Source organism: Cyprinodon tularosa, unplaced genomic scaffold (assembly GCF_016077235.1).
Source record: "Cyprinodon tularosa strain WSP-4 unplaced genomic scaffold, ASM1607723v1 ctg48, whole genome shotgun sequence".
NCBI lineage: Eukaryota > Metazoa > Chordata > Actinopteri > Cyprinodontiformes > Cyprinodontidae > Cyprinodon > Cyprinodon tularosa.
This window is the reverse complement of record NW_024039207.1, coordinates 1,006,160-1,031,689: the sequence shown is the minus strand read 5'-3', so window position 1 is coordinate 1,031,689 and position 25,530 is coordinate 1,006,160. Positions and strand designations below refer to the sequence as shown.

Here is a 25,530-nt window from a genome sequence, read left to right as displayed (position 1 = left end):
CCTTTTAAACTTTTCACACAACCACAAACCTCACTGATTTTAGTTGAATTTATGCAGCGCAAAGCAATGTTGTAGAAAACCAACACTGCACATCAGCTTCAATACACCTCCACCATATTTCAGCACGATAGTGGCAGTATAATGCTGCGGGGATCATAAATTAGACCCAACAGAAAGGATGCAGATGCTAATATGAAAAAAGCATCTTGAGAATGAGATACTGTGGTGGCAGCATCATGTTGTGGGGATGTTATTCAGAGCTAAAAACAGGGCGGTGCTGGAAGAAAACCAGTAATAGACTTCTCTTTAGATTCACCTCATACACACAAAGACAGACTTTCAAACAGTATGAATCCTTTTGCAAGCCAATGTTTCATCATGTATGATTTTATATCAATGATGGGGATTCCATAAAAACAATTAGCAGGGTTAGATAAAACTACAGAACATCAGAAGCTGCAGCTACTCAGAACAATAAGGCCCAGCAGAGAGAGCCCCACATCTCGACGTCTTTATCGTAGCACAGATGTAGGTCAGCAGTACTAAAGCATCTGCAAATCAACAGATTATCTGTGGCAGGTTTTTATGGTCTAATCAGACCAAATCCTCTGGAGTAGAGATGACTTTTAGTTCAAACCGCAGGGATTTATCTACTGTATACAAGGTTTCAGGGGCAGTTTATACTGAATGTATAAGGGAAAAAGAAATTAACACTGAATATTTTTTTTTAAAGGGTACGAATCTTAAGATACTTAAGATATTAAACGTACTTAATAAGGACAAAGAGAGGAATAAAGCCAACAGAAACTTTAATGCCAACATTTCTCACATTTGGAAGTCATTTTAAAACCCACAGGGGTCGGCTTTATAGCTTAGCCTCCATGTTGTTTAACAAGCAGCCCTGCCTGAGTTATCTATAGAAAAACGTATGCCATATTTCAGATATGTTCATTGTAATTAGGACCAAAAATGCTTCTTGTGTTAAAAATAACCAGAGTGAATATAATTTATAAACCAATCAGGTCCTTTGAGAAGATCTATTGATTCTCTTAACCAAATAACTGGTTATGCCTTAAAGTTTGAATATCTGAAATACTATGACCCACTACTCTTTGGTTATTTTTTAATTCAGACCCATCGGAGAGTAATAAACATGAATTGCCTGTTTAGCCTCATTTTGCAGCACTACCATTTCGTAAAAACAAAGGAAGAAAATCCAACTGAACTCAAACAGAAGCCCTTCACAGTAACCCAGTCTTATTATAAATTATAAACACAGGGATCAAAGCTTTAAAGTTTTCTCTTCATCAGAGGTCTTTAACCTTTCTGAGTCTGGGACCCACTGATTGATGAAGAGTCTGTGCCAGGACTCTAAGTTTGCCAACAACAGTTTGTGGGACGTCTGTTGACAACAGATCTGTTAGTCGAAGTGGCTGAGGATGCGTCTAAGATAACTACCGGTACCTTTACTGACATTCCTTCATTCCTTCAGTGGCTCCACTACAGAAGGGAAGGAAAGAAGGGATGCAACAGAGGCAGCTGATGTGAGGCCACCTGTCAGTCCATCCTGGACGCTCGTCAGCAGCTGACCAATCAGCGATGGCCATTTCTGCAGCAGTAACACAGCCCTTGTGGCGGACATTAGAATTTAGTTTAAAAAGACATCGAATGAAAAGACATTTTTAGTAGGAACCTTGCAGTTCAGACACGCTTACCCCAAAGTATTCAGCCGGTAACACAGTTAATTATAATCCTAAAACCACAAAAGGAGTCTCAAAACGTGTAAAAGATAGACAAGAAGATAGACAACAGGATAACAACATTGTGTGCTTATGTTTAGCTTAAAAAAGCTTGTGTTGCTTAATTTATTACGAACATGTGGAAATAAACTGCACTGAAGGCAATCTACCAACATGGGCTGCAAACAATTATACATCCATGAACATTGATGTAATAAAAAATACTTTTGTTCTTTAGTTTTCTTATTTATGTACTATAACCGCAAACAGCCAGTCTGATTGTGTACCATAATAATCTCCCTGTCTGTGGAAAGCATCGTCTTTAATGTTGATTTCTCCCTCCTGCCTTTAAAATAACTTTCTTGATATAAAAAAAGAATGCTGCCTGTTGTCTTTGCCTTCTGCAAAACGCATCAGGTAACATTTTGCTTCACTACGTCGCCGTTTAAACTATATTCTGTTTGTTGCAACTTTGCTTTGATTGGCTTGCAGGTGTGCACAGGTGAAAGCCTGGATGGAGCACATGCTCTTTCTCTTTTAACAGAAAATAAACCTGACAATCATCTGCATAGAGATGAAAAAATATATATTATTTTTCCTAGGCATTGAGCATAGTGGAAGCAGGTTGGAAGAAAACAGAGTCCAAGATTAGAACCTTGTGGTGCTTCAAATAAAAGCAAATGAGGTGAAGGAAACAGGAACCAAGCTGACATGGAAGATTATGTCCAGGAGGTATGAAGTAAACTAGTTAATAGCTAAGCTAGTGATTCTAACCCTCTGCCCCAGCCTGTAGAACAAGATCTTATGATCTATAATGTCACAAGGAGAGCTTCAGGAAGAACCAGCCTAAACACGCTGCACTGCTCATCAACAGCCCAGCTGTACAGGTAGTCAGCAGCACCAAATTCCTGGAGGTGCACATCCAAGACACCCTCACCTGGACTATAAACACCACCTCACTGGTCATAAGGGCACAAAAGTGCATGTACTTCCTGCAGAGGATTAGAAGAGCCCACCTGCCCCCACCCATCCTCACCACCTTCTACAGAAGCACCATATAGAGTGTTCTGACCAGCTGTCTCACTGTGTGGTGTGGAGGCTGAAGCGTCTCAGACTGGAAGAAGGTGGACTGTTCTCCCTGCTGCCCTCTGGGAAGAGACTTTGAAGCATTGGATGCAGGTCCAGCAGATTCCTAAACAGCTTCTTCCCCACCGCCATCAGACAGCTGAACTGTTGAGAAACTCTAAATCATGTCACTGACTCCTGATTGCATCACAATGATAACAGCAAATCAAAATTCTGCATATTTGCACCATAAATATTTAATGCTCTGAACTTTTTTTTCACCATGTTTTTTTTTTTACCTCTCACAACGTTTACATTTGATCACTGCTGCACTTTATGAAACGTTCTGAAAGCCGAATAAAGCAAAATACCATTTTGTACAGCTTTCACAAAATGTCATAAATATTCCATTTTATTGACTTAGACAATAAAAATTGTCTAGGTCCAAGTCTAACAAGCTATTGGTCCAACAACACAAGAGAAGCTCAGTTGATTAACAAGATAGTATCATCTTCTCAAATAACATTTTGTATCTACTTAGGCTATCTTTGTAATGAAAAACTTGTGTACCGGTCTGAAATAATTATATATATATAAGGAAAAAATATTCTAAGGGTGTGGATGTGTTTTATAGTATTGTCTTTGCAAGTACCCTCCCTCTTTCTGGTTAGATGATTTATTGCATGCATGGGTATTCATAATTAATGCTCCCTAGAGTTCTCAGTGCGACACCAAGTTGCTGAGGAGAAAGAGGGCAGGTATAAATATAGCGCAGTCAATCAACATCATCCCATGCATTATTAAATCTAATACAGGGTTCTGATCTGTATCCTTACGGTAAACACCACAACGTATCCCAGCATAAGGTATCCATCATCTTTGTCAGTGAAACTGAAGATGCTGAGAAATTTCTTTGACGGTCTTTGTGTACTATATATACATATATATTTACCATACCAGCATATCTATTTCATGTTAAAGGGGGCAGCTGCACCGTTAGGACAAATCCAAAATAGAACAAAGGTAAGCTAGCCCAGCTTTAGCAGAAGAAACACACAGGAGTACTAGGTTTTAAACACGTTAAGCTATCATACAGCTAAAAAGAAGTTACTTTGATTTTAAAGAGAGGTTAAGAAGAGGGGCTTTGTTGGAAGCAGTAGATGTTACTCCTAAAAAACTGTTTGACGAAGCTGATTCCCATCCCAGACAATCTAAAATTGTCAGGGACATTTGTGTAGCAGTTACTGAACACAAAACAATTGCTGTGAATAATCAGAATCAGAAATACTTTAATAATCCCAGAGGGAAATTACTTTTGTTACACGCTCCAGTTACAGTTTTATATACATATATACACATCCAACTATACAAGATAATAAAGATAAAAATAAAAAAAGATAAAAATATATACACATATAGTTCTTCTGTATATATATATATATATATATATATATATATATATATATATATATATATATATATATATTAGGGGTGGGTATTGCCAAAGAAGTCACGATTCGATTCGAATCACGATTCACAGGCCGCGATGCGATTCTATCACGATGCATCACGATACTTGAATTATTGCGATGCAGTGCAATATTTTCTCCTCCATGTTTTGTTTTTGAATGACTCGGCGCAGTATCCCACGGCCAGAAATGCTTGTGACACAAGGCAGCGTGCGTCAACACATTTGCAGCGACATTTACTTGTTTTTGGCTGATGTTTGCCAACCATTCATGCAATTTTATTTATTCATTTTTTTAAATTAATAATCGATACTTGGCGTCAAGAATCGATGCAGTAGATCACGAAAATTTGAATCATGATGCATCATCATGACGATTATTATGCACACCCCTAATATCTATATAAATGTATGTACACTATATTGCCAAAAGTATTTGCTCACCCATCCAAATTATTGGAATCAGGTGTTCCAATCACTTCCATGGCCACAGGTGTATAAATTCAAGCACCTAGGCATGCAGACTGTTTTTACAAACATTTGTGAAAGAATGGGTCGCTCTCAGGAGCTCAGTGAATTCCAGCGTGGAACTGTGATAGGATGCCACCTGTGCAACAAATCCAGTCGTGAAATTTCCTCGCTCCTAAATATTCCACAGTCAACTGTCAGCTGTATTATAAGAAAATGGAAGTGTTTGGGAACGACAGCAACTCAGCCACGAAGTGGTAGGCCACGTAAACTGACGGAGCGGGGTCAGCGGATGCTGACGCGCATAGTGCGAAGAGGTCGCCAACTTTCTGCAGAGTCAATCACTACAGACCTCCAAACTTCATGTGGCCTTCAGATTAGCTCAAGAACAGTGCGCAGAGAGCTTCATGGAATGGGTTTCCATGGTCGAGCAGCTGCATCCAAGCCATACATCACCAAGTGCAATGCAAAGCGTCGGATGCGGTGGTGTAAAGCACGCCGCCACTGGACTCTAGAGCAGTGGAGACGCGTTCTCTGGAGTGACGAATCGCGCTTCTCCATCTGGCAATCTGATGGACGGGTCTGGGTTTGGCGGTTGCCAGGAGAACGGTACTTGTCTGACTGCATTGTGCCAAGTGTAAAGTTTGGTGGAGGGGGGATTATGGTGTGGGGTTGTTTTTCAGGAGCTGGGCTTGGCCCCTTAGTTCCAGTGAAAGGAACTCTGAATGCTTCAGCATACCAAGACATTTTGGACAATTCCATGCTCCCAACTTTGTGGGAACAGTTTGGAGCTGGCCCCTTCCTCTTCCAACATGACTGTGCACCAGTGCACAAAGCAAGGTCCATAAAGACATGGATGACAGAGTCTGGTGTGGATGAACTTGACTGGCCTGCACAGAGTCCTGACCTCAACCCGATAGAACACCTTTGGGATGAATTAGAGCGGAGACTGAGAGCCAGGCCTTCTCGTCCAACATCAGTGTGCGACCTCACAAATGCGCTTCTGGAAGAATGGTCAAAAATTCCCATAAACACACTCCTAAACCTTGTGGACAGCCTTCCCAGAAGAGTTGAAGCTGTTCTAGCTGCAAAGGGTGGACCGACGTCATATTGAACCCTATGGATTAGGAACGGGATGTCACTTAAGCTCATATGTGAGTCAAGGCAGGTGAGCAAATACTTTTGGCAATATAGTGTATATATATATGCATATGTAAAACTAAATCCAAGTAAAGTGATAAATCCAAGTAAAGTGATATGTGGCGTGCAACAATAGTGCATAAATGTCAATTACAGAGGGGGGGGGGTGTCTGAATCACTTGAGGGAGGCGTTATGTACTTAAGCAGCTAATAGAGCTTCAAAACCATGACTGCATGAATAGGAAAAACAAAAAGATAGAAAACCTTAAATTTCTTTATGTGCAAACAATTCGTTCACCAAAACCAAGTTTACAATGGAGTTCAACAAGACCCACTGTTTAAACCACTGCCCTTTGTTTTATCTGGGCCTCCATCTGCTAATGTTGTGGGGAAGCATGGGATAAATGTCTATTATTATGCTGATGATACTCTGCTATAAACACACATATACATATATATATAAGAACTGGAATAAAGCCAGCTAGTTAATGGTATAGAGGAGGAAGTTCTTTTTCTGGCTGGATCATCAAAATCAGTGGTCCTCCTAATTGTCAGTCATTCTGGTGATATGTTTACGTAAGGTCGTCCTATGTGTTCGTCCCCATTTTCACTTACCGGTGTTGAGTCTGACATAGCGGAAAAATTGCAAATCTTCTTTTGGAAAGTAACTTGTATGAGAAATGCAAAAAAACAACTTTCAAACAGAGAGTGCATGAGGAGAAATGGGCTCTGCATGCTCTCACACGCCATAATAAGCGTTCCCTCTCTGGAGCGGGTACAGGGTTGTGCATGTGCATTTTTTTTAAGAGGAGAGGCTTTTCAAAAATTTGCAAAAATCCTATATAAGTTTAAGACATTTGAAATGTCTCATAATGGAAAAAGGCTTGCATAAGTATTTATACTCACTGAAGTTTTCCTAATTTTGATAAGTCAGGACAACAATTTGTCATTCACTGCGATTTATAAAACTGGATCAACACAAATATTATGCAGTGAATAGTCATGAAAAAGGTACATGATGTCTGCATTTAAAAAGAATGTAAATCTGGAACAGTTGATGGGATTTTGAGTTTATCTCCTTTTTTCTGTGCTCCATAAGCAAAGTAAATCTTGTTTTGGCTTCAAAAGTCACCCAATCAATCATAAGCCTATTTGGGATAAGGAAAGATCCCAAACTTTAAAAACTATGATCTGAAAATGACAACATATAAAAGGAAAATAGCAAATGAAACTTAATGGTGGCATTGAAATAACACACAAGACTGTATATTGGAGTGGAGGTTCACATTCCAACAGAAAACTGCTCTAAACATACAGCCAGAGGAACTGTGACATGGTTTAGATCAAAGCATATTGACAAGACTAGTTTAAATCTAGAGCTGTATCCAATACAGCAGACTTGGAAACAAATTGAACCCCAATGATGCACTTTATCCAAAATAACCGGCTGTTTTCCAAGGAAGAATAGGCACAATACTCCTTCTCTAGGTCAGCCAAGAAGCTAAAATGAAACTCCAAAAGACATGCAGCTATAATTGCTTTAAGAGGTTGTTCAAAATTGTGCATCGTTGTCCTTATTTGATCACAACTATGAGCTACCTGATGTTGATTGATCACAGATCTTCAAAGTAAAACCTGGGATGAGTTGCTGTTACAGTGCAGAATTTGAGAAAGCTGCAGGGCTATGATGATAGAGGCAGTGCAGCACCAATTAACATACTCTACAGAGGGAAGTGCATATGTATTTTTATAACATAAATGACATATTGAGAGCATAGTGCAAACTAAGCCAGATTCCTTGCTTGTGTGCACAAATGTGCCCGATGAACCCGCTTCTAATTAACCCAACTGGCAGAAAAAGCAATTAGCAAGAAAAAAAAAATCACTTATTGATCACTGTTATACAACAACACAGCCAAACCTGATCTGGGCTGACTCTGACTAGAAACAAAACCAACATCTAACAATAAGTTTCTCGTAAACTAATGCATTCTATACTCATTTCTTCTGCAAAAATAAAAATAAAGATGTGTTTATTTTTCTGTTTTTTATCTATTAGTGTATGCTTCTGTCATAGGTGTCATGTTGCAAGGTGCATCATCAGGATCAAGTGACACATTGTGCCGATTGGTGCGCGTGCAGCAGTCAGTGTGCATTTCAGTTACCTGGCAACCTCTTTGAGAAAGTTGTAACAAGAGTCAGGCATGAGAAACATGCAGTGTCAGTGGATAGAATAACTCTACACACTTCAGTGCATTTGACATGTCATCCATGAGGTTACAGTTATAGTGTTTTTACCCTGTAAAGTATCTGATTTCTTGTATTTGTGTTGGATGGGTGCAGAGAAAGATTGGTTCTTCTTACCATTAACACCGATGTTCTCACAGCTTCAGAGACGCTCTGCCTGAGCTCCGCCGCGGTCCCAGGTTTATTGAGGCCCCTGGTAAACTTCCTGGGCTCAGGTGGAGCAGAAGCCATGGCAAAGTCCACCTTTCATCAGATGGCCAGGTGCTGAGAGGACCAATAAGATTAGGAGCGTTTTGATTCTGAACTCCCCCAATAGGATACTGATACTGAATTACAGCGTTACTGAACCTGAGAGAAACTTCAAACATACGGCTCTCAGCATGAGCGCCGCGCTTCAGGGGCCACGGGGACAACCCGGGTAAAAAGGACACGCCCATTTCTCTGGGCATTGGTGTCCAATTGGACAGCACTGCCAAACAATGCCCCGACCGCCTTCTTACTAGGTTATATTTGGAGTGTCTATATGTTTATCCACGTTTAATAAAATTTTAGTCGTAATTCTGCATAACTGGTGCTAAACATTTTATAAGCTTTCATAACTACCAGGCACTAAAGCTACGCTACATATTGCGCTCACCTTGCCACGGTCCGACACCCCCACCTGCTGGAGTAGGGGTGTAACTACACATGAAAAAAATGACGCATTGGTTTTTGCGTAGCCATAGCAATGAGGCGTCAAGTACATCCGCCATATTGCGAGTGGAAACCTGACTTGAGGCGCGATAAAAGTATTATTAGAAGGAAAATAAAGTTCAAATAAGTTTTTGTGTTGGCTGTTTGAAAAGAATAAAAAAGTACAAATGAAAAAAGGGAAAGTTAACGTGGCAAAAGAAGGCCTTTAGAAGGGATTTCTCTGATGTAAAAATGTATCTGATGAAACATTGGTACCAAAAAGGAAAATTTAACCAAAGACAAATTTTCTTATGGTTTGTAATTTCTTTTGAAAAATTGTATTAGTATTCTGCTTGATGGAGACACAGTACATCCAGCAGAAAACAGTCATGATGCTTACTGAATCCCTTTAAAATCATAAAGCATAAGAATAAAATAGAGATAAATGAGATAAATGTTGTAAATACTGCTTTTTAAGTAGTAAATAAAGCTGTTTGCAGTCATAGGGATTTAATTTCTTTGTATGATCATATTAAGGTCTTTGAAAACACAATTTGTATATTGCACATTTTTTGTAGAGTATGTGGTTTAACCACACAGTGGCAGTAAGGTATCAACTAATTAAATATCTGCTTGGTGCCTTCAGTGTCATTAAGATGAAATATTTATGTGTTGCAGTTTTGAGCCACCCCCTCATTTTTTTCTAGTGCTCATAAAAAGAACCAGATGTTCATGTTTATATCAGAATTCTCTTTTTCATCAATCTTTATACATGACATTGTAATATTAATTTGCCTGTTTTCTTAAGCCTTTTAACAACAATTTCAGAGATTTATTTAAACATTAAACATCATAATCAAGATACTATAAATGTGTTTTTAAAATTATTATGTATTTGATCCACATTATGGCTAACAGCTTGTGGCAAAAACACAATCTGTTAAAGATTTTAATCTGTTTAAAGACTTTTTTACCACCAGTTAAATCTTGATTTCTTTGAAGCATATTGAAAAAGAAAGTTTCAACCATATGAACGACCAATGAAAGAGGCCAACTGTGAAGTTGTTTGATGCAATATGAATTAACACTGCATCAACCCTTCAACCCAATCCTAAAAGATCTGTTTTGATCATGGTTACTCTGGAGGAGCTGCAGAGATCTGCAAGTTAGATAAAATTATCTTTTACAGATTATCCCACTTGAGCTGTGGATCTTTCAAGCAAGTAGGGGGAAAAAAGAAAATCAATTGTTGAAAAGAAAAGCCAAAGGAAATATTGTTAGCAGTCTGCCAAAAGCCAAGTAGGACACAAATATGTGAAAAAGGGCTACCTTTAATTAATCTAAAAGATTTTCAGGGGTAAAAGTTAGATTTTGAAAATTTTTATGGTCGTTTAGTATGCACAGAGTGTATTAAAAAAAAGAAATTAGTTGTGGAAGTTCAGAGCATTAAATATGTATTGTGTAAATATGCAGTGTTTTGGTTTGGCGTTATCAGTTTGATGCAGAGTCTATGATTGATTTAGTGTTTTCTCATCAGTTCTAAACCTATACTGCACATCAGCCTGGACATATGTAATAATAATAATAATTGAACTTTAGAGAAGTTAAATCTCAGAATTTTGGATCTTAATGTAGATGGGCACCATGAAGAAAGAGATGTGGGAGTAATCAGCTTCACTGACAAAGATATGAGTTGTTTGAGAACGCCAGTGACATATTGGTGGAAAATTATGAAATTAGGCGACTTTTTATGTGCCTGAGGCATCCCTGGTGATTCTATTTCATTAATGGAAGAGCTAACATGTTTGTTAGCTGTCAAAATTCAGTCAGAAATCTTAGATTGAAGTCAGAATTCCCCCCCAAAAGTCTGAATTCTTAGATTAAAGTCAGAATTCTAATTAAAAAAAAGTCTGAATTCTTAGATTAAAGTCAGAATTCTAAAAAAAAAGTCTGAATTCTTAGATTAAAGTCCAAAGTCTAATATAAAAAGTCTGAATTCTTAGATTAAAGTCAGAATTCTAAAAAAAAAAGTCAGAATTCTTAGATTAAAGTCCAAAGTCTAATATAAAAAGTCTGAATTCTTAGATTAAAGTCAGAAGTCTAAAATAAAAAGTCTGAATTCTTAGATTAAAGTCCAAAGTCTAATATAAAAAGTCTGAATTCTTAGATTAAAGTCAGAATTCTAAAAAAAAAAGTCAGAATTCTTAGATTAAAGTCCAAAGTCTAATATAAAAAGTCTGAATTCTTAGATTAAAGTCAGAAGTCTAATATAAAAAGTCTGAATTCTTAGATTAAAGTCAGAAGTCTAATATAAAAAGTCTGAATTCTTAGATTAAAGTCAGAAGTCTAATATAAAAAGTCTGAATTCTTAGATTTGTCAGGACTCTGCTGCCTCTGCCTTCTCCACAGGTGTTCCTGGTTGACTGATTGGGGCTCGCACACCAGCGGGTTGTTTCTGCAGCACCGGGGTGCTCTATAAGAACTGCGTTCAGACAGCGGAAGGACGCCTGAGTGTTACCGTAGTGGTGCCTCCCTCGTGTTCTGATTCCTCTCATGGTGGACTCCTCTGAGTGGTACCCCCCGGTTCCTTCCGAGTCGGTTCCCCTCACTGGTCCCCCCACCCTCACGGACCTCCTTCAGGTTTCCCCCGCTGTTCTGGTTGCTTGGATCTCCCCGGTGCTGCTCGGACCCTCTCTGGCTTCAGCTCTCAGGTCACCTGGACGATCGCCTTCTCCTCCACCTGGCCAGCTTTAAGTCCAACCCGCCTTCTCCCCGGTCCGGCTCTCCCCGCTCTGAGGTAAGCGTTCGTCCAGCTGAACATTCCTCTTTGCCCCGTCCCTGGTTAACCGCCCTTCTCATTCCCCTAGACGTTCCTTGGTTCCGGCTCCCTGTGCTGAGCTTCGGTCTGCGGTTGCAGAATCCCCTTTCGTTCTGTTTTTTTTCCAATAAAAACCCTCAAAGATCTGCCTGTTTCCGAGTGTGTTCAGCATGTGGGCCAAACACGTCAAGCCAAACATGACAAGATTAAAGTCAGAAGTCTAAAAAAAAAGTCTGAATTCTTAGATTAAAGTCCGAAGTCTAATATAAAAAGTCTGAATTCTTAGATTAAAGTCAGGAGTCTAAAATAAAAAGTCTGAATTCTGACTTTTCTCTTATATTATACAGAAATAAAACTTAAAAATCAGTTCACTTTTTTAATTTTTTCAGTGGCCCCTAATCCTCTTCTGTATTTACCTGTTTAAATTAAGGGTAAACACCCTTAATTTAAGAAATTTCTACTTATTTCAAAGTATTTGACTGAGTGCCCTATATAGGGTTAAGGGTCTTGCTCAGAGACCCAGAGTGGAGGCAGTGGGAGTGGGTTTCGAACTAACAACCTCCGGATACCAAGCCCCTGCCCTATGCCGCCTATCCCCCAACACCATGTTTCCCTCTGATTTATTTATTAGTTGATCAACAGTTAGTTGGTTATCTACTTGCAAACCCCTGTTACAGGTATATTCAACCCCATTTTTATGCACCACTTTGTGCGGATCTATCAGATCTAATCCTGATCATTTCCACTAAATTTTGTAATTACAGCCCCTCAATTTGCGCACAAGTTTAAAGGACAAAAGTATTCCTAATTTTATCAGGTATGTTTACTTTTAGATGTCAACGTTTTATGCTGTAAATCGCACCGCCCAAGGAATGACACAAAGAGCCTGAATGCAGCACGTCCGTCCCCGGGTGTTGTTTCCACTGTCTGCGGCAGAGCGGCGCTGCTCCTCCCTCCTGCTCCCTCCCGGCTCAGTGGGACCGTCCGCGGCGGTAACTTGATACCCGGAGACCAGCGGTCCAGACGAGTCCGCAAACGAGGCGTTCCCAGCCGCCCTGATCCGATCTCCAGATAACCATCTCCTCCGTCCGCCATCTCTCAGCACCGGGGCGGGGGGGTGGGAGGCGATCTCCGTCCACTGCTCACCGGAACAGCTAAAGCACAGGCGCCCATGAGCCGTTGTGTTGTTTTTATGTTTTCCCAACGGGAAAACGACACGGGACGCACTGAACTAACCGGCTAGCTATGTGGCTAGCATCCGTTAGCTTGGATAGCGACCAGCTTTTGACACACTCGGATTTTATTAAAGGTGTCTCTGCTTTTTTCCGCTTTTTGAGGAAACTGGTTTGGTTTTTTAAAAACATATACGTTTGATGATAAACTGCAGCTGAAAGGATTGGTCATTTAAGCGGTATTTAGCAGTTTTACCTAAGTTTTTGCAGCCCCAGCCAGACTGTCGCCTCGGGCTGCTAGCATGTTAGCCGCAGGACACAGACGCTGTTTTTCGGACGCGCACAGATGGAAGATCCGATAGATACTCAGCGAATCTGTCCGCTCCTCATCGGGCTGCAAAGCTGGACTAATTCACTTCATTTCTGTTATTCGTATTAGCCAAACGACATCAGCGATAAGCCAAAAAAAACAGCAGCAAATCCCTGGTTTTTTATTTTTGTTTTTACATTTTTTTCTCAGTGTGTTGTGCCGCACTAGCTGGGAGTTCAGTTCAAGTTTATGGGCTGACTTTGGAGGAGATACGTGTAGAAAAGGAGGATAATCTGCAATAGAAGAGGACCAAAAACAAGTTCAACACGACTCGGAGGAAGATCCAGTGACAAAGTTCGCCGTTATGGCTGTGCGCCGAGCTGCGATGAAATCTCTGGCAAGATTTGGGTTTTGCTTTGCTGTCCTGCTGACTTCTGTGGCTGGTGAGTGGCTTTGATTGATTCTGTAATGTCCTTCTGATCAATATTTGATGACTTTCCTTTGCTAGATGATTTCCCACAGTCTTGGTTTGGCTGATTGTAAATGATATCTGTAAATTACTGAAATCTATTATTATTTTTTTTTTTATTGGACAGATCATCCCTCATAATTTCCTAGAGCAAAGACTTTAATTACTGCCACTATTTGTTTTGAATGCATAATCAATTTAGGGAGGGTGTGTGCAGAAGAGGATTAGGGCTACTGGAAAAAAAATCTGATTTTTTGATTTTATCTCATCATAACATGAGAAAAAAATTCAGAATTCTGACTTTAATCTCAGAAATCTGAATTTAATCTCAGAAATCTGAATTTAATCTCAGAAATCTGAATTTAATCTCAGAAATCTGAATTTAATCTCAGTATTCTGATTATTTTTTTTCTCAGAATTTTGATTTTTTTTTCAGAATTCTGATTTTTTTCTCAGAATTCTGACTTTAATTTAAGAATTCTGAGATTAAAGGAATAGTACACCCAAAACATGATTAGCCTTCATTTTCTACTCACCCCCATGCTGAACAACACTCTGGAGTACTTTTTTGATATCTCAAATGCATCTGGAGATCTGGGAGGCTTCTTGCTGTCTGCTGACATTCAAATAATGGAGGTCTATGGCGCCCGAGACAGAAAGGTCCATAAAAACGTGTCAATATTCCTCCATACTGCTCGTCCAATGTATTCCAAGTGTCCTGAGTGGGTAGCGTCCATAATTTACTCGAAACGAAGTCATTTAGAATGTTTTTAGAGCATAAACAGTAGTGTATAGGATTTCCTAATAGCGCCCCCATGCGCGCTCACGGCGCTACGGAAGCCGGCAGACCAAACCAGCGCATTCAGCTCGGCAAAGAACTCATGCTCTTCCTCAACACTGAAGTCCTCAGACATTTTTCTTTCGTTGTTTCTTTCTTTGCACAGGTAAACAGCACATTTCTTCTTCTACGCTTGCATTATCGGCAGAGCAGACGCTGAATGCGCACTTCCTTCCGGTTTGGTCTGCCGGCTTCCGTAGAATCGTGAGCGCGCATGGGGGCGCTATTAGGAAATCCTATACACTACTGTTTAGGCTCTAAAACGTTCTAAATGACTTCGTTTCGAGTAAATTCTGGATGCTACCCACTCAGGACACTTGGATTACATTGGACGAGCAGTATGGAGGAATATTGACACGTTTTTGTGGACTTTTGTGGACCTTTCTGTCTCGGGCACAATAGACCTCCATTATTTGAATGTCAGCAGACAGCAAGAAGCCTCCCAGATCTCCAGATGCATTTGAGATATCAAAAAAGTACTCCAGAGTTTTGTTCAGCATGGGGGTGAGTAGAAAATGAAGGCTAATCATGTTTTGGGTGTACTATTCCTTTAAAGTCAGAATTAATCAGAATACTGAGATTAAATTCAGACTTTAATATCGTAATTATAACTTTAATCTCAGAATTCAGAATTCTAACTTTAATCTTAGAATTCTTAAATTAAAGTCAGAATTCTGAGAAAAAAAATCAGAATTCTGAGAAAAAAAATCAAAATTCTGAGAAAAAAAAAAATCAGAATTCTGAGATTAAAGTCAGAATTAATCAGAATACTGAGATAAAATTCAGACTTTAATATCGTAATTCTCAATTTAATCTCAGAATTCAGAATTCTAACTTTAATCTCAGAATTCTGAATTTAATGTCAGAATTCTGACTGAATTGTGACAGCTAACAAACATGTTAGCACCAAGCTGTAGCCATGTTTGTTTTAGAAACTAAACTAGCACTCTTGTTTTAATCACCTTCTGCTCTTCTATTAATGAAATGGCGTCACCGGGGACCCCTTAGGGACGTAAAAAGTCGCCTAATTTTGTAATTTTTCAGCAATGTGTCCCTGGGCCTCTCACACAACTTAAGATCCAAAAATGATGGAATTAGGTGACGTTTTTATATGCCTGAGAGGTCCCCGGTGATGCTGTTTCATTTCATTTCTCAGAATTCTGAGGAAAAAAAAGTCAGAATTCTGAGATTAAAGTCCAAATTCTGAGAAAAAAAAGTCAGAATTCTGACAAAAAGGTCAGAATTCTGAGATTAAAGTCAGAATTCTGAGATTAAAGTCAGAATCCTGAGAAAAATAGTCATAATTCTGACTTTTTTCCCATATTAAACTGAAATATTTAAAAATCAGCTAACTTTTTTTTATTTTTTCAGTGGCCCTAATCCCCTTGTGTCTGTAATTTCCATTGTTTTAATTGATTTATTAAAGTTATAGAATATATTAGAAATATGCTTTTGACTTAGAAATTAAAGTATTTCCACTATGTCAAGCTGTTGACCAATATAAGCGTAAAGAGCTCTGACAGTGTATAACATGATTCTAAAATATCCAACTCAATACCTGGAAGAAATACTCTGTTTCAATTTGTTTCTGAGTAATAGAAACTGCTTCACTATGACATTTTCTTAGTAAGCACCAAAAGTGTGCTTTGCATACTTTTCAAACATTAAACATCATAACCTTCGCTATAAGTGCCAACATTCTTTAAGTGCCATCACATAAAAGACAGACAAATAAAATGCAGTATAACAACCAGTGTGAATATTTCTTATAGATGTTAAGAAAGAAAATATATGTAAAAAAAAAAAAATAGTTTCAGAGTTTTGGTTTTGTAACATTATGTCTTCGAGGGAAAATAATGGTTTTCAGTCTGTTAGTTCTTGACCTGATGCACCTGTAGCACTGGCTGTGGTGAAGCAGATTTTAATCAGGTGACAACTGACCCGAAATTAGAGTGGCCATTAATTCTCTGGGCAGTTTTGACCACCAACTGCAACTAACTTACCACACTGAGATAGAGTAGTTAGAATGCTCTCAACTCAAGATCGGTAGAAGGACTCCAGTAGCTTGCTCTTTAGCTTATTTCACCTGAGAACCCTGTGGTGTTAGGGGGCCAGAAGGGGTCTTCAGAGATCACAATGCCCAGGTCCTCAAAGGTACAGACTTTCTCCATACAGATGCCTTTAATGCTCAAGGGGGGGAGGTCAGTTTTCTTCTTCTGAAAGTCGATAATTGCTTCTTTTGCATGTTTAGTTAAGGGAGTGTAGCATAGTGGTTAGGACATTGTGCTTGGATCCCAGAAGGTTCGGAGTTCAAACCCTGACTCCAACGACTGCCGCTCTGGCTCCCTGAGCAAGACCCTTAACCCAACACTGCTCCCTAAGCGCCACACAATGGCAGCCCAATGCTCCCCAAGGAGATGGGTTAAATGCAGATAGTTCATTTCGTTGCTTTGTACTTGTGACTGTATAATGACAATAAAGGTGCATTCTATTCTGTTCTAATTCAAGTTTGTATGATTAGCGCCAAGCTTTCAGATTCAGGAGCTTCTTCCTGTGTGTGTTTTGTCACCTCCAGAAATCAACCCCAACACAGTAGTGTCATCAGCTAATTTAATGATGTTTACTTGATGGGTAAAGTCGTATATATAGACTGAATAGAGGAGGGTGACCAGCACACAGTCCTGGACACCCAGTACTAAGTATATAGCAACTTGTCAATTAAATAGCAGGGACATGAACAAAACAATTTAGAGTTTGAAGGTTTGTTGTCAGGAAGGGATGGAGGGATCAAGGGAAGAAGGGGTAAAGGGATAACGAAGGATGGCTCATTTTTCCGAGTCCAGGTAGAACTCCCCAGATGAACTTGCAACAAAGAAGAGCAAATTGTGTTTATGAGGTAGATTGAGATTAAAGGAGGATGATGGGATGTAGGGAAAAGGAAGGGCAGTAATTGGATGAAATATACCGAGAGGAAAGGGAGAGCAGAGTATATATATAGCCTATATTTGGAAAATTGTATTAAATGCAGAATGAAATTACAAAAAGATTTCTCAGATAAGCTCTCTGTTGCTCCTTATTAAGAAATAAACAAGCTAACAATCATTTTAGTCTTTTTTTTTAATCTTTTTTCCCTTACTTAATAGTTTATTTTTGTAATTTTTGAGACCGATACATTATAAATGACTCAGAACATATCTTAGGATTTTCTACTAAAATGTTGCATTGTTTAATCCTCTCAGTTCTTTGCACTCAGTGGATTTAGGTTTCCTGGTAAAGAGACATTGACAAAAAAAAGTTTGTATAGTTTATGACTTATGTATCTATATTTCCCTTTTACCTTGTTGCAATTTTTACTGAAATAAATGTGCTTGGTGTGTAGTATTTGTAATGCTGAGTTGGATATTATTTGTTTTTCTTCACCACATTTACATCCGAGCATTTTGAAACCAGTAAAACATTGTTCTGCTTTTTGTTGAATCATTGTAATATCTTTATGCAATCAGGGAAATGTTTCATATTTTCCTCCAAATGTGCTGATCTTTAATTTTATTATTCCTTTTGGTGTCCTTGTCAGTTCTCACCATCAGGAAATCTGTTTTTTTTTTAACATAAATGTATAATAACCTTCTCTCAGCTCAGGAACTAGGACCCTTGTGATATCTGGTTGTTCAATAAGTTTGCCTAAATAAAAGATTTAGACATGACTTATCAATATATTCCTGCAAAAAGTTCTGATGTTGCAGGAGCAGGTAAAGTGTTTGGAGCATGCTTTTGTTCTGATGCCAGTTTGTTTCAGCCTTTATCCAGTCTCATGTAGAAGGACTGGTCCTATCACAGGTTATTTGCATTGCAACAAGGTCAGTTAGCAAGGTCTAGTGAAGAGGGGAGGGGGGCTTGCAGGAAAACTGAAAATCTCTGGGACTTCTAGTGTTGAAAATATGTATATTGGATTCAGCTGAACAAATACATGGTCAAACAGGTTTCCTAACAAAGTAAACACATATCTGGTCCATGCAAATGTACTCGGCTGCAGTCAGTTTCAGTGTTATTGGTGAGAGTGCATTATAGTTTCTTTGGGTAATCAACTAGAGTTAGACAAAAAGGTTGCTATGGTTTCTGACTGACCGCTAATGCAGGGCAATTCTACAGGGCAGATAAGACTTCTGCAACCGCACACATCAAATATCGCTTGGGTCTGGTAGCGAACCAGTTTTGCTGGTATCCTTCTTCACCGTCGGTCTGGAATTTCTAGGGATGCACAGCAGTTTCCCGCCAAAGCGCAAAGGGGAGCCAATTTGAGAATTTGCAAGAACTTCGGCGGATGGTCACGAGAACTTCGGCGGTGCCGGCGAGAGTGTTTATCTTCCAACACAACAATGGTGTGTCTGCAAGATATCACAGTCACAGAGATGGATCTAGAGTTGTCAGGATTTTTTTGAGGTGCGCAACGACGGTTGCAGAACCTCTGCGCGGGGGGCGCACAGAGACAGATTTGACGGTTGTAAAGGCTATGCTTCAGAAACATAAATTGGCCTTTAGTGTCGGTAAAACTGGAGACAGGGTTGGAGGCCCACCTTCCAGCAGGAAAACCTCCCTAAACATACAGCCGGGACTGCTGAGAGTCCAAAACAACAATGGCGCGTCTTGCAAGGTGTCACGCTCATGGAGATGACTCTAGAGTTACTAGGTTCTGTTAAAGGAGTTGGCAAAAAGCCAAAGGAGGATGCGTAGGTTGTCCATTGTAGTTGTTCCTCGGCTTTTAAAAATGGCGCGCCCCGGCATCGAATAGAGAAGGACGACCACACAGACAGCCGGAAAGGCATAGCAAGGACCAATCACAGCTGCTTTTTGTCTGCGCACCTCTGCATTAGGTCTGTCCGGGTTTGCGACCATCCGTCGCGTAGTCTACATTTTTTTGAGGCAGATTTGATGGTTGCAGAGGCTATGCGTCAGAAGCATAAATTGGCCTTTAGTCTGTACTTACAAGAGCTTTGCTAATATTTTATAAGTTCTACATGAGCACCAGAGAAACCATTGTAAATAAGTTTAGCCGAGTGCTGGTCCTGTTATTTTAGTTTTATATTTTTACCCCTGCAATTTTTATGGATTATCAGTCATTGTTCGATTGAGCTTCTGCATTACCACTTTACAACCATCTGTGCTAACTTGGGATGTTAAAACAGCTTTACACCAATTTTGACACAAATTAGTATCTTAAATTCTATTTCTTTTCATAAATTTTATTTAAATCCATATTGGATTGAAAGTCCTCATCTTTCATTGAAGAAACCACAAAGTCTTCTCTTTTTTCCCCATGACCGAACATATCATATTTAAGCCCCATTTGGTCATGGTAACCACAACTTTCGTCCGTTTATTAGAGTACATTCAAAGTTCCTTGTTTTCATTATCAGTAAAGTGTTGTAATGAATTTGCAGGAAGTCATCAGAAAGTTTAACATATTATTTTAAGAATAAACTGAGTGTTTTAAAATGTTTACCCCATACATTTAGATTGTTAACTAGGAGTCTACATATTCCTTGAGACCTTTGCAGATTTGGGGTTAGTTACAGTATATTTTGGTACACTTTAAGCACACCCCCGACTTGCTAGAAGGACAAACCCCCTTGAGAAAGCTCTGTATTTACATCCAACGTCCTGTTTAATGGTGCATATTTTCAGATGCACTGCTTTAAATGTCTGTCTTTTTCATGCTACTGTTCTCTAAAAAAACTTTTTATAAGTCTTTGCAATGAATCCGTGTAGGAAAAGATCCTGTTAAGAGCCAAGCATATGAAAGTCCCTGCTTGCCAACATGTGCCAAGTGTTTGAGCCAAAGCCAGTTTTCTATGAAACCTTGAACGTGATAAGATGGCAGCAGACAGAGAAACAGTGGAATGTGTGGGAAGAAAAGATGGATGGATAAGGCTATAGAGGGTTAGCTTGGTGGCGGGAGTAGCTCCCAATGTTGCTTCATTCCTCTATTCATAGGGAAGGTGTTTGGAGATAAAGCTGTTAGTGGTTGACCCAGTGACAGGTAATTAATAATCATTAAAAGTCATTAAATTATAATTTTTTTATTAAAACTTAATTGGCATTAAATTCATGAAATGTGATTATCGTGGCCTTTAAAATGCTTTTATTTAAAAAAAAAAGTTTATAAAAACTTTTTCAGATATATTATATGAGATATAACTGGTTCTGCGTGTTTGCGCGGAACTGGTTCCGGTTGATCGTAAAGTCGTATGTTCAGAAAAGAAGCTCGAGGCGGAGAAAAAGCTAGAGACTGGATAAATGCAAATTTCAACAAATGTGGCAGGAAAACGAGGAATTCAGGACATGATGACGATGATTTTAATGTGCTATATATGAGAGTCATTGGTACTTGTTGATAGCATTAAAATTACTGCTAAGAGCAGTAAAAAGCATTAAATTAAGAGTTACTCATTGCAGTATAAACTCTGTATTTAAGGTTGCATGTTCTGTGTTTTTTCTAAACTTATTTCTTTCAAATGTTTGTCACATTTAAATTTTTCTTGAGGTTTTAAATAAAAGACCAGCATATAGAGGGGACATCATATTCTTATTATTCTGCTAATTTCCTCTGATTCTTTCTAGTGACGTTACTCAAAACCACATGCCTAATGCAAGTGCTGAAAATGGTGTGTATATATATATATATATATATATAAAATGTTGGAGGTGGGCTCTCCTTGTTTGTAAAGTGACCAAATGCTAGTAATTCTGAAGCCGTACTAGTACTCTAGGAAAGCATTACAGACTCGTTACCCTCGGACTCCAGCGTATAGAAAATCCAGCCCTTCAATGATAGCCATAAAGCTGCCATGCAGGAGAACTTGCCTGCAGCCTGGGAGCAATTCTTGCTTGTATCTCGCCCAAGGACGCTTCAGCGTGATGATGAACCAGTCAGCAATAAACAACTGCAGACTGAATAGAAAGAGTTTACTCCTTTATCTTATTATTACCGGTAGTAAAAAAAAAATCTCATGCAAATTAAAAGATTGTGTAATCTGATAACCTTGTAGCGTTTGGTTTGCAGCAGTTTGCCTCCATCCTGCTGTTTATAGTTTGAATTCTCATTTTTAACTTCCTCTTGTTCAACACCATGACAGAGCAGCCATGCAGGGGGAGCATCAAAATCTGGTTAGATTCTAAATTAAAAACTATGGAGAAATGACACCACAACATTATTTCTGGTCAAATAAATTTCCCATTTATCAGAACTCTTTTATGAACATCTGCCATTCCCTCCCTTCCATATGCCTTGCATTTAACCTGATTGCAGCAGACATGAGTTGGCCTAATGCTGTGTGTCCCATGGGACTAATTAGTGTGTTGGTGTCCCCAAATTGGGAAACCGTTCCAAACAAGTCTCAAGCCTTTAGGTCCTACTTTTAGCACAGCGATAGCGATTAAATAAGATCTCCGTCTTGATTTTACTTGAGATTCTTCTCTATTTCAGCTTGCTGGTTATTCCCATAACAGTCCACATTAGAGTACTTCTTATAATTTTAATGATCTGAGTAAAGAATAAGAGAAAGTGGATGGCATAAATAATGTATGAAACTAAACATAGGCATTTATACTACAGATTGTAGGATTATTTTTGTTGAACTGGTGTTCTATGATTATTTTGTATGAACTAGGAGTTGATTTGCTCTCACCTTATTTGGAGTTGTGGTAAGAGCAGAGGTTCATACAATAGGACATTGTTCCGCGCGTTCTTCCTTAGCCAAAAGGAGAAATTAGCGGATGCTTCGCAAAAACAAAAGGTGCAGTCTTGAGATGTTAACTCGGAGTGACAGCCTATGATTAACACAGAGAGTTCGCCTTGACCAGCAGAGACAATGAGTCTGGAGTTCTAGAGGGAAAAAAAAATAGAAACTCTTATGGATGTTGCCAATATGCATTCAGAGAACCCCTGGCTTAACATGTTTAACGTTAAGAGCTTAAAGTTTTAGTCTTCCTGTTGATTGCTGGCAATAAATAGGCATGGGCACAGATTTAAAAAGAAAAAGGATCTTTGGTTTACAGATTAAGGTTGATTTGCATAAGTTTGGGAGATTGCTTGAAGCAAAGTGAATTTAACGGGTTCAGTTTTTAAGGTGTAGATCAATTTTGGGCCAATGTGAACGTCTTAAGGCCATTTTATAGTTCTGACCCATAGCCTCTGCATCCGTCAAATCTGAGGTTCGCTGAGGTTCTGCAACCATCGTCGCGCACCTCGAAAAAATCCTGACTACAGGTCAGACGGTTGCAAACCCGTGCAGACCTCAAGCGGAAGTGCGTAGACAGCTGTGATTGGTCCTTGGTACGCCTTTCCGGCTGTGTGGTCATCCTTCTTGATTCGGTGCTGGGGCACACAATTAAAAAAAAAAAAACGAGGAACAACTACATTGGACAACTACAGTGAAAGGTTAGTCGGTCTTTTTGCCAACTCCATCAACAGAGCCCATTCCTCTTCGATGTCTAGCAACTCTAGATCCATCTCTGTGACATTTGCAGACTCGCCATTGTTGATTTGGAAGATAAACACTCCTGCCGGCGCCGCCAAAGTTTTCGCAAGTTCTAAAACAGAACATTTTATGTATTGGCGGGAAAATGCCGTGCGTCTCTAGAAATTCCAGACCGACGGTGCAGAAGCATACCAGCAAAATTGGTTTGCGACCAGACCCAAGCGACATTTGATGTGTGTGGTTGTAGAAGTATAATCTGCCCTTTATGGTATGGCAACCTTCAATTTCACTTGTTTTACACAGAAATATATTTACACCAAAACAGAAACAATTACCTATTTTTTACTGCTTATTATAATGTAATAACACTTATTATTTTTTAATGTAAATCCCTTTATTGTCCCACACAAATTAACTTTCTGCCTTTGACCTAACCCTTGGAGAGCAGTGGGCTGCCATTGTTTGGCGCCCGGGGAGCAGTGTGGGGTTAAGGGTTTTGCTCAGGAACTAGAGACTGACATTTTTTCGGGAATCCCATGGGTCACGGGATTCCGGTGGGATGGGAGTCAGTATTAGTAACGATCACGGGATTGGGACGGTACAGGACTAAACATTAACGGGAGCAGACGGGAGCGGGAGCAAACCAATAGTAACTTCCGCTCTGAGTTTTTCACCCGCGCTCAAAAACAACAAGAATGGGAGTGGTGCGGGAGCGGGAGTCATTCTGAATGGGAGCGGGATGGGAGTGGGAGTAATTTCACCAGGAGTGGGACGGGACAGGATTTAGATTTCTACTCTGGCCCGGGATCGGGACGGGACACTATTTTTTTCCGTGGGAGTGGGACGGGACAGGAGTGAAAATCCACTCCCGTGTCAGTCTCTATCAGGAACCCAGAGTGCAGGCTGTGGGGATCGAACCTGGTACTTGAAACCTTCTCAGAGCACAAACGCACTGCTATGACCATTACGCCAACACTCCTCCACTTAGAACTAAAATTAAACTTGATCTGTGTGGTGTGTGGGACCACATCAATATTTGATTTATGACAATCTCTGTTTTTTTGGAACGAGAAGTAAATTTGTAGAAATTAAAAAATTTTGTTTATTTTATTTAGCCACCTGACTGACAGTGTGCAGCAAAACACAGGGAAAGGGCACACTACAGCTAGAGAAAAACTTGGGTCGCTCCATTGTTTACTTATTATCGTAAACTGATTTTACAGCCTAACTTGTAGCGGTTTTGAACCAGCAAATTTTTAAAACCATGTTGTATTTTGATGCCGGCAATCGACTAAAGTTTGGTTTTGTACTTATTTGGAGGGGCTGCCTCGGTAGCATTTTCTTGACGTACTAACGCCTGAAGCGGGTTGCAAAGAACAGCGTGACCCTGAAAATATTGATGGGTGTTTCTGTATCAAAGTTAAGTCATTGGAGATGATAGCTTTAGTTCTCCCAGTAAAGGGAGGGAGAGAGCTCCATCATATCAGACAAACACAGGCCTCCATCGGTTCTGAAGCAATAACAAGCCTGTCAAACTTCTGTACAGCAAGGCAAGTCTATACTTGTAGCTCATGTATGCCACAAGGAAATGGTGTTAGTTATAAATACAGACTAAACAGACTAAAACCAGACTTCCTTGCTTATATAATCTGAGATTATGCCCCCCATGGAGTGAAAGCAAACACCACTTGTGACTGTTTTCATGACATATTTGGGAAAGTTAAGGTACACAGGGATAATAGAAGGAGGGGTGGTGGCAGGGGGTTTGGTATAACTGTGCGGTGGTCAATTGTAGAGGCCTCGGAGCTTTGAGGAGAGTATAAACCCGGGATTAGCATAACTGTACCAGACCCAGACAGACACAGACTGAGTGGTGGTGTTATCGAGGGGGTGGTTACAGAGCAGCAGATGGGACAGATTAAAGCCCCCACCAGAACCACCACCTCCATCGCTCCGCACTGCATCTTTAAATTTAACCTGAGGACTTGGGAAAAATCGGGGGTGTCAGCAAATGCCAATCCGATTCATTCTACCTCAGCAACAAGCTGTACACCCAAACAACAGCAGACACAGATACAAGGGCTTCCCAGAAGATCTGCTTCCTGAGCGTTTAGCTAATGAAAATACGGTACGTTTGGGAGGAAATGGTCAGGGTCAGTTCTGTCAGGAGAGAGTAGAGGGAGTTGATACATTTTATTGGAAAATCAGTGCCTGGCTTTTTAAAGCATGTACTCCTGCTTGAGGCAATGAATGTGCACGCACGGATGCAGCTTTCTACCAGAAAAGTTGACTGCTCTCCCACTTCCCTTCTCCGGTTTCTGATTTTAATCGTGTATGAGAACTTGAACGTGTGCAGAGAGAGAGCAGCCAGCACATCCTCGTGCCTTATAATCAAGTTTCAGACTGCCTTGTTTTGCCTTGCTTTTACGTTGGCAGCAGGGAGGAGAGGAGAGGGAGAGATTAGATCGCTGCTGTTTTTTAGCTGCAAAGCCTAGGGAAGGGTAGTGCTAGGGGAGCCAGGAGGGTGCACTGAAGGCCAGTTGGGGGAGGAGGGAGAGATTAGCAAATAACTGGGCCATGGGTAAACACTCAGCAGTGCCCATCGTCATCCAATGGAAAGCCTCGGAGCAGAAAACTACTCCGTAGT

General features: G+C 39.9%; 2 protein-coding genes across 4 annotated transcripts in view; one reads left to right on the top strand and one right to left on the bottom strand.

Annotated features, from left to right (window-relative positions):
• LOC119794429 (dedicator of cytokinesis protein 9-like) overlaps positions 1–8,538 on the bottom strand; it is an 83,848-nt gene extending 75,310 nt beyond the window's left edge. For 2 of the 3 annotated variants that reach the window (XM_038301988.1, XM_038301991.1), the window contains exon 1: positions 8,245–8,538. In XM_038301988.1, the coding sequence (XP_038157916.1) occupies positions 8,245–8,358 (114 nt within the window). In that variant the 5' untranslated portion in view covers positions 8,359–8,538. The remainder of the gene's footprint in view (positions 1–8,244) is intronic. The other variant, XM_038301989.1, reaches the window with a different exon arrangement.
• A 4,037-nt stretch (positions 8,539–12,575) lies between these two features.
• The window catches only part of LOC119794420 (bone morphogenetic protein receptor type-2-like), a 46,983-nt gene continuing 34,028 nt past the window's right edge, over positions 12,576–25,530 (top strand). Inside the window, exon 1 of the mRNA XM_038301974.1 lies at positions 12,576–13,542. Within this exon, the coding sequence (XP_038157902.1) occupies positions 13,464–13,542 (79 nt within the window). The 5' untranslated portion in view covers positions 12,576–13,463. The remainder of the gene's footprint in view (positions 13,543–25,530) is intronic.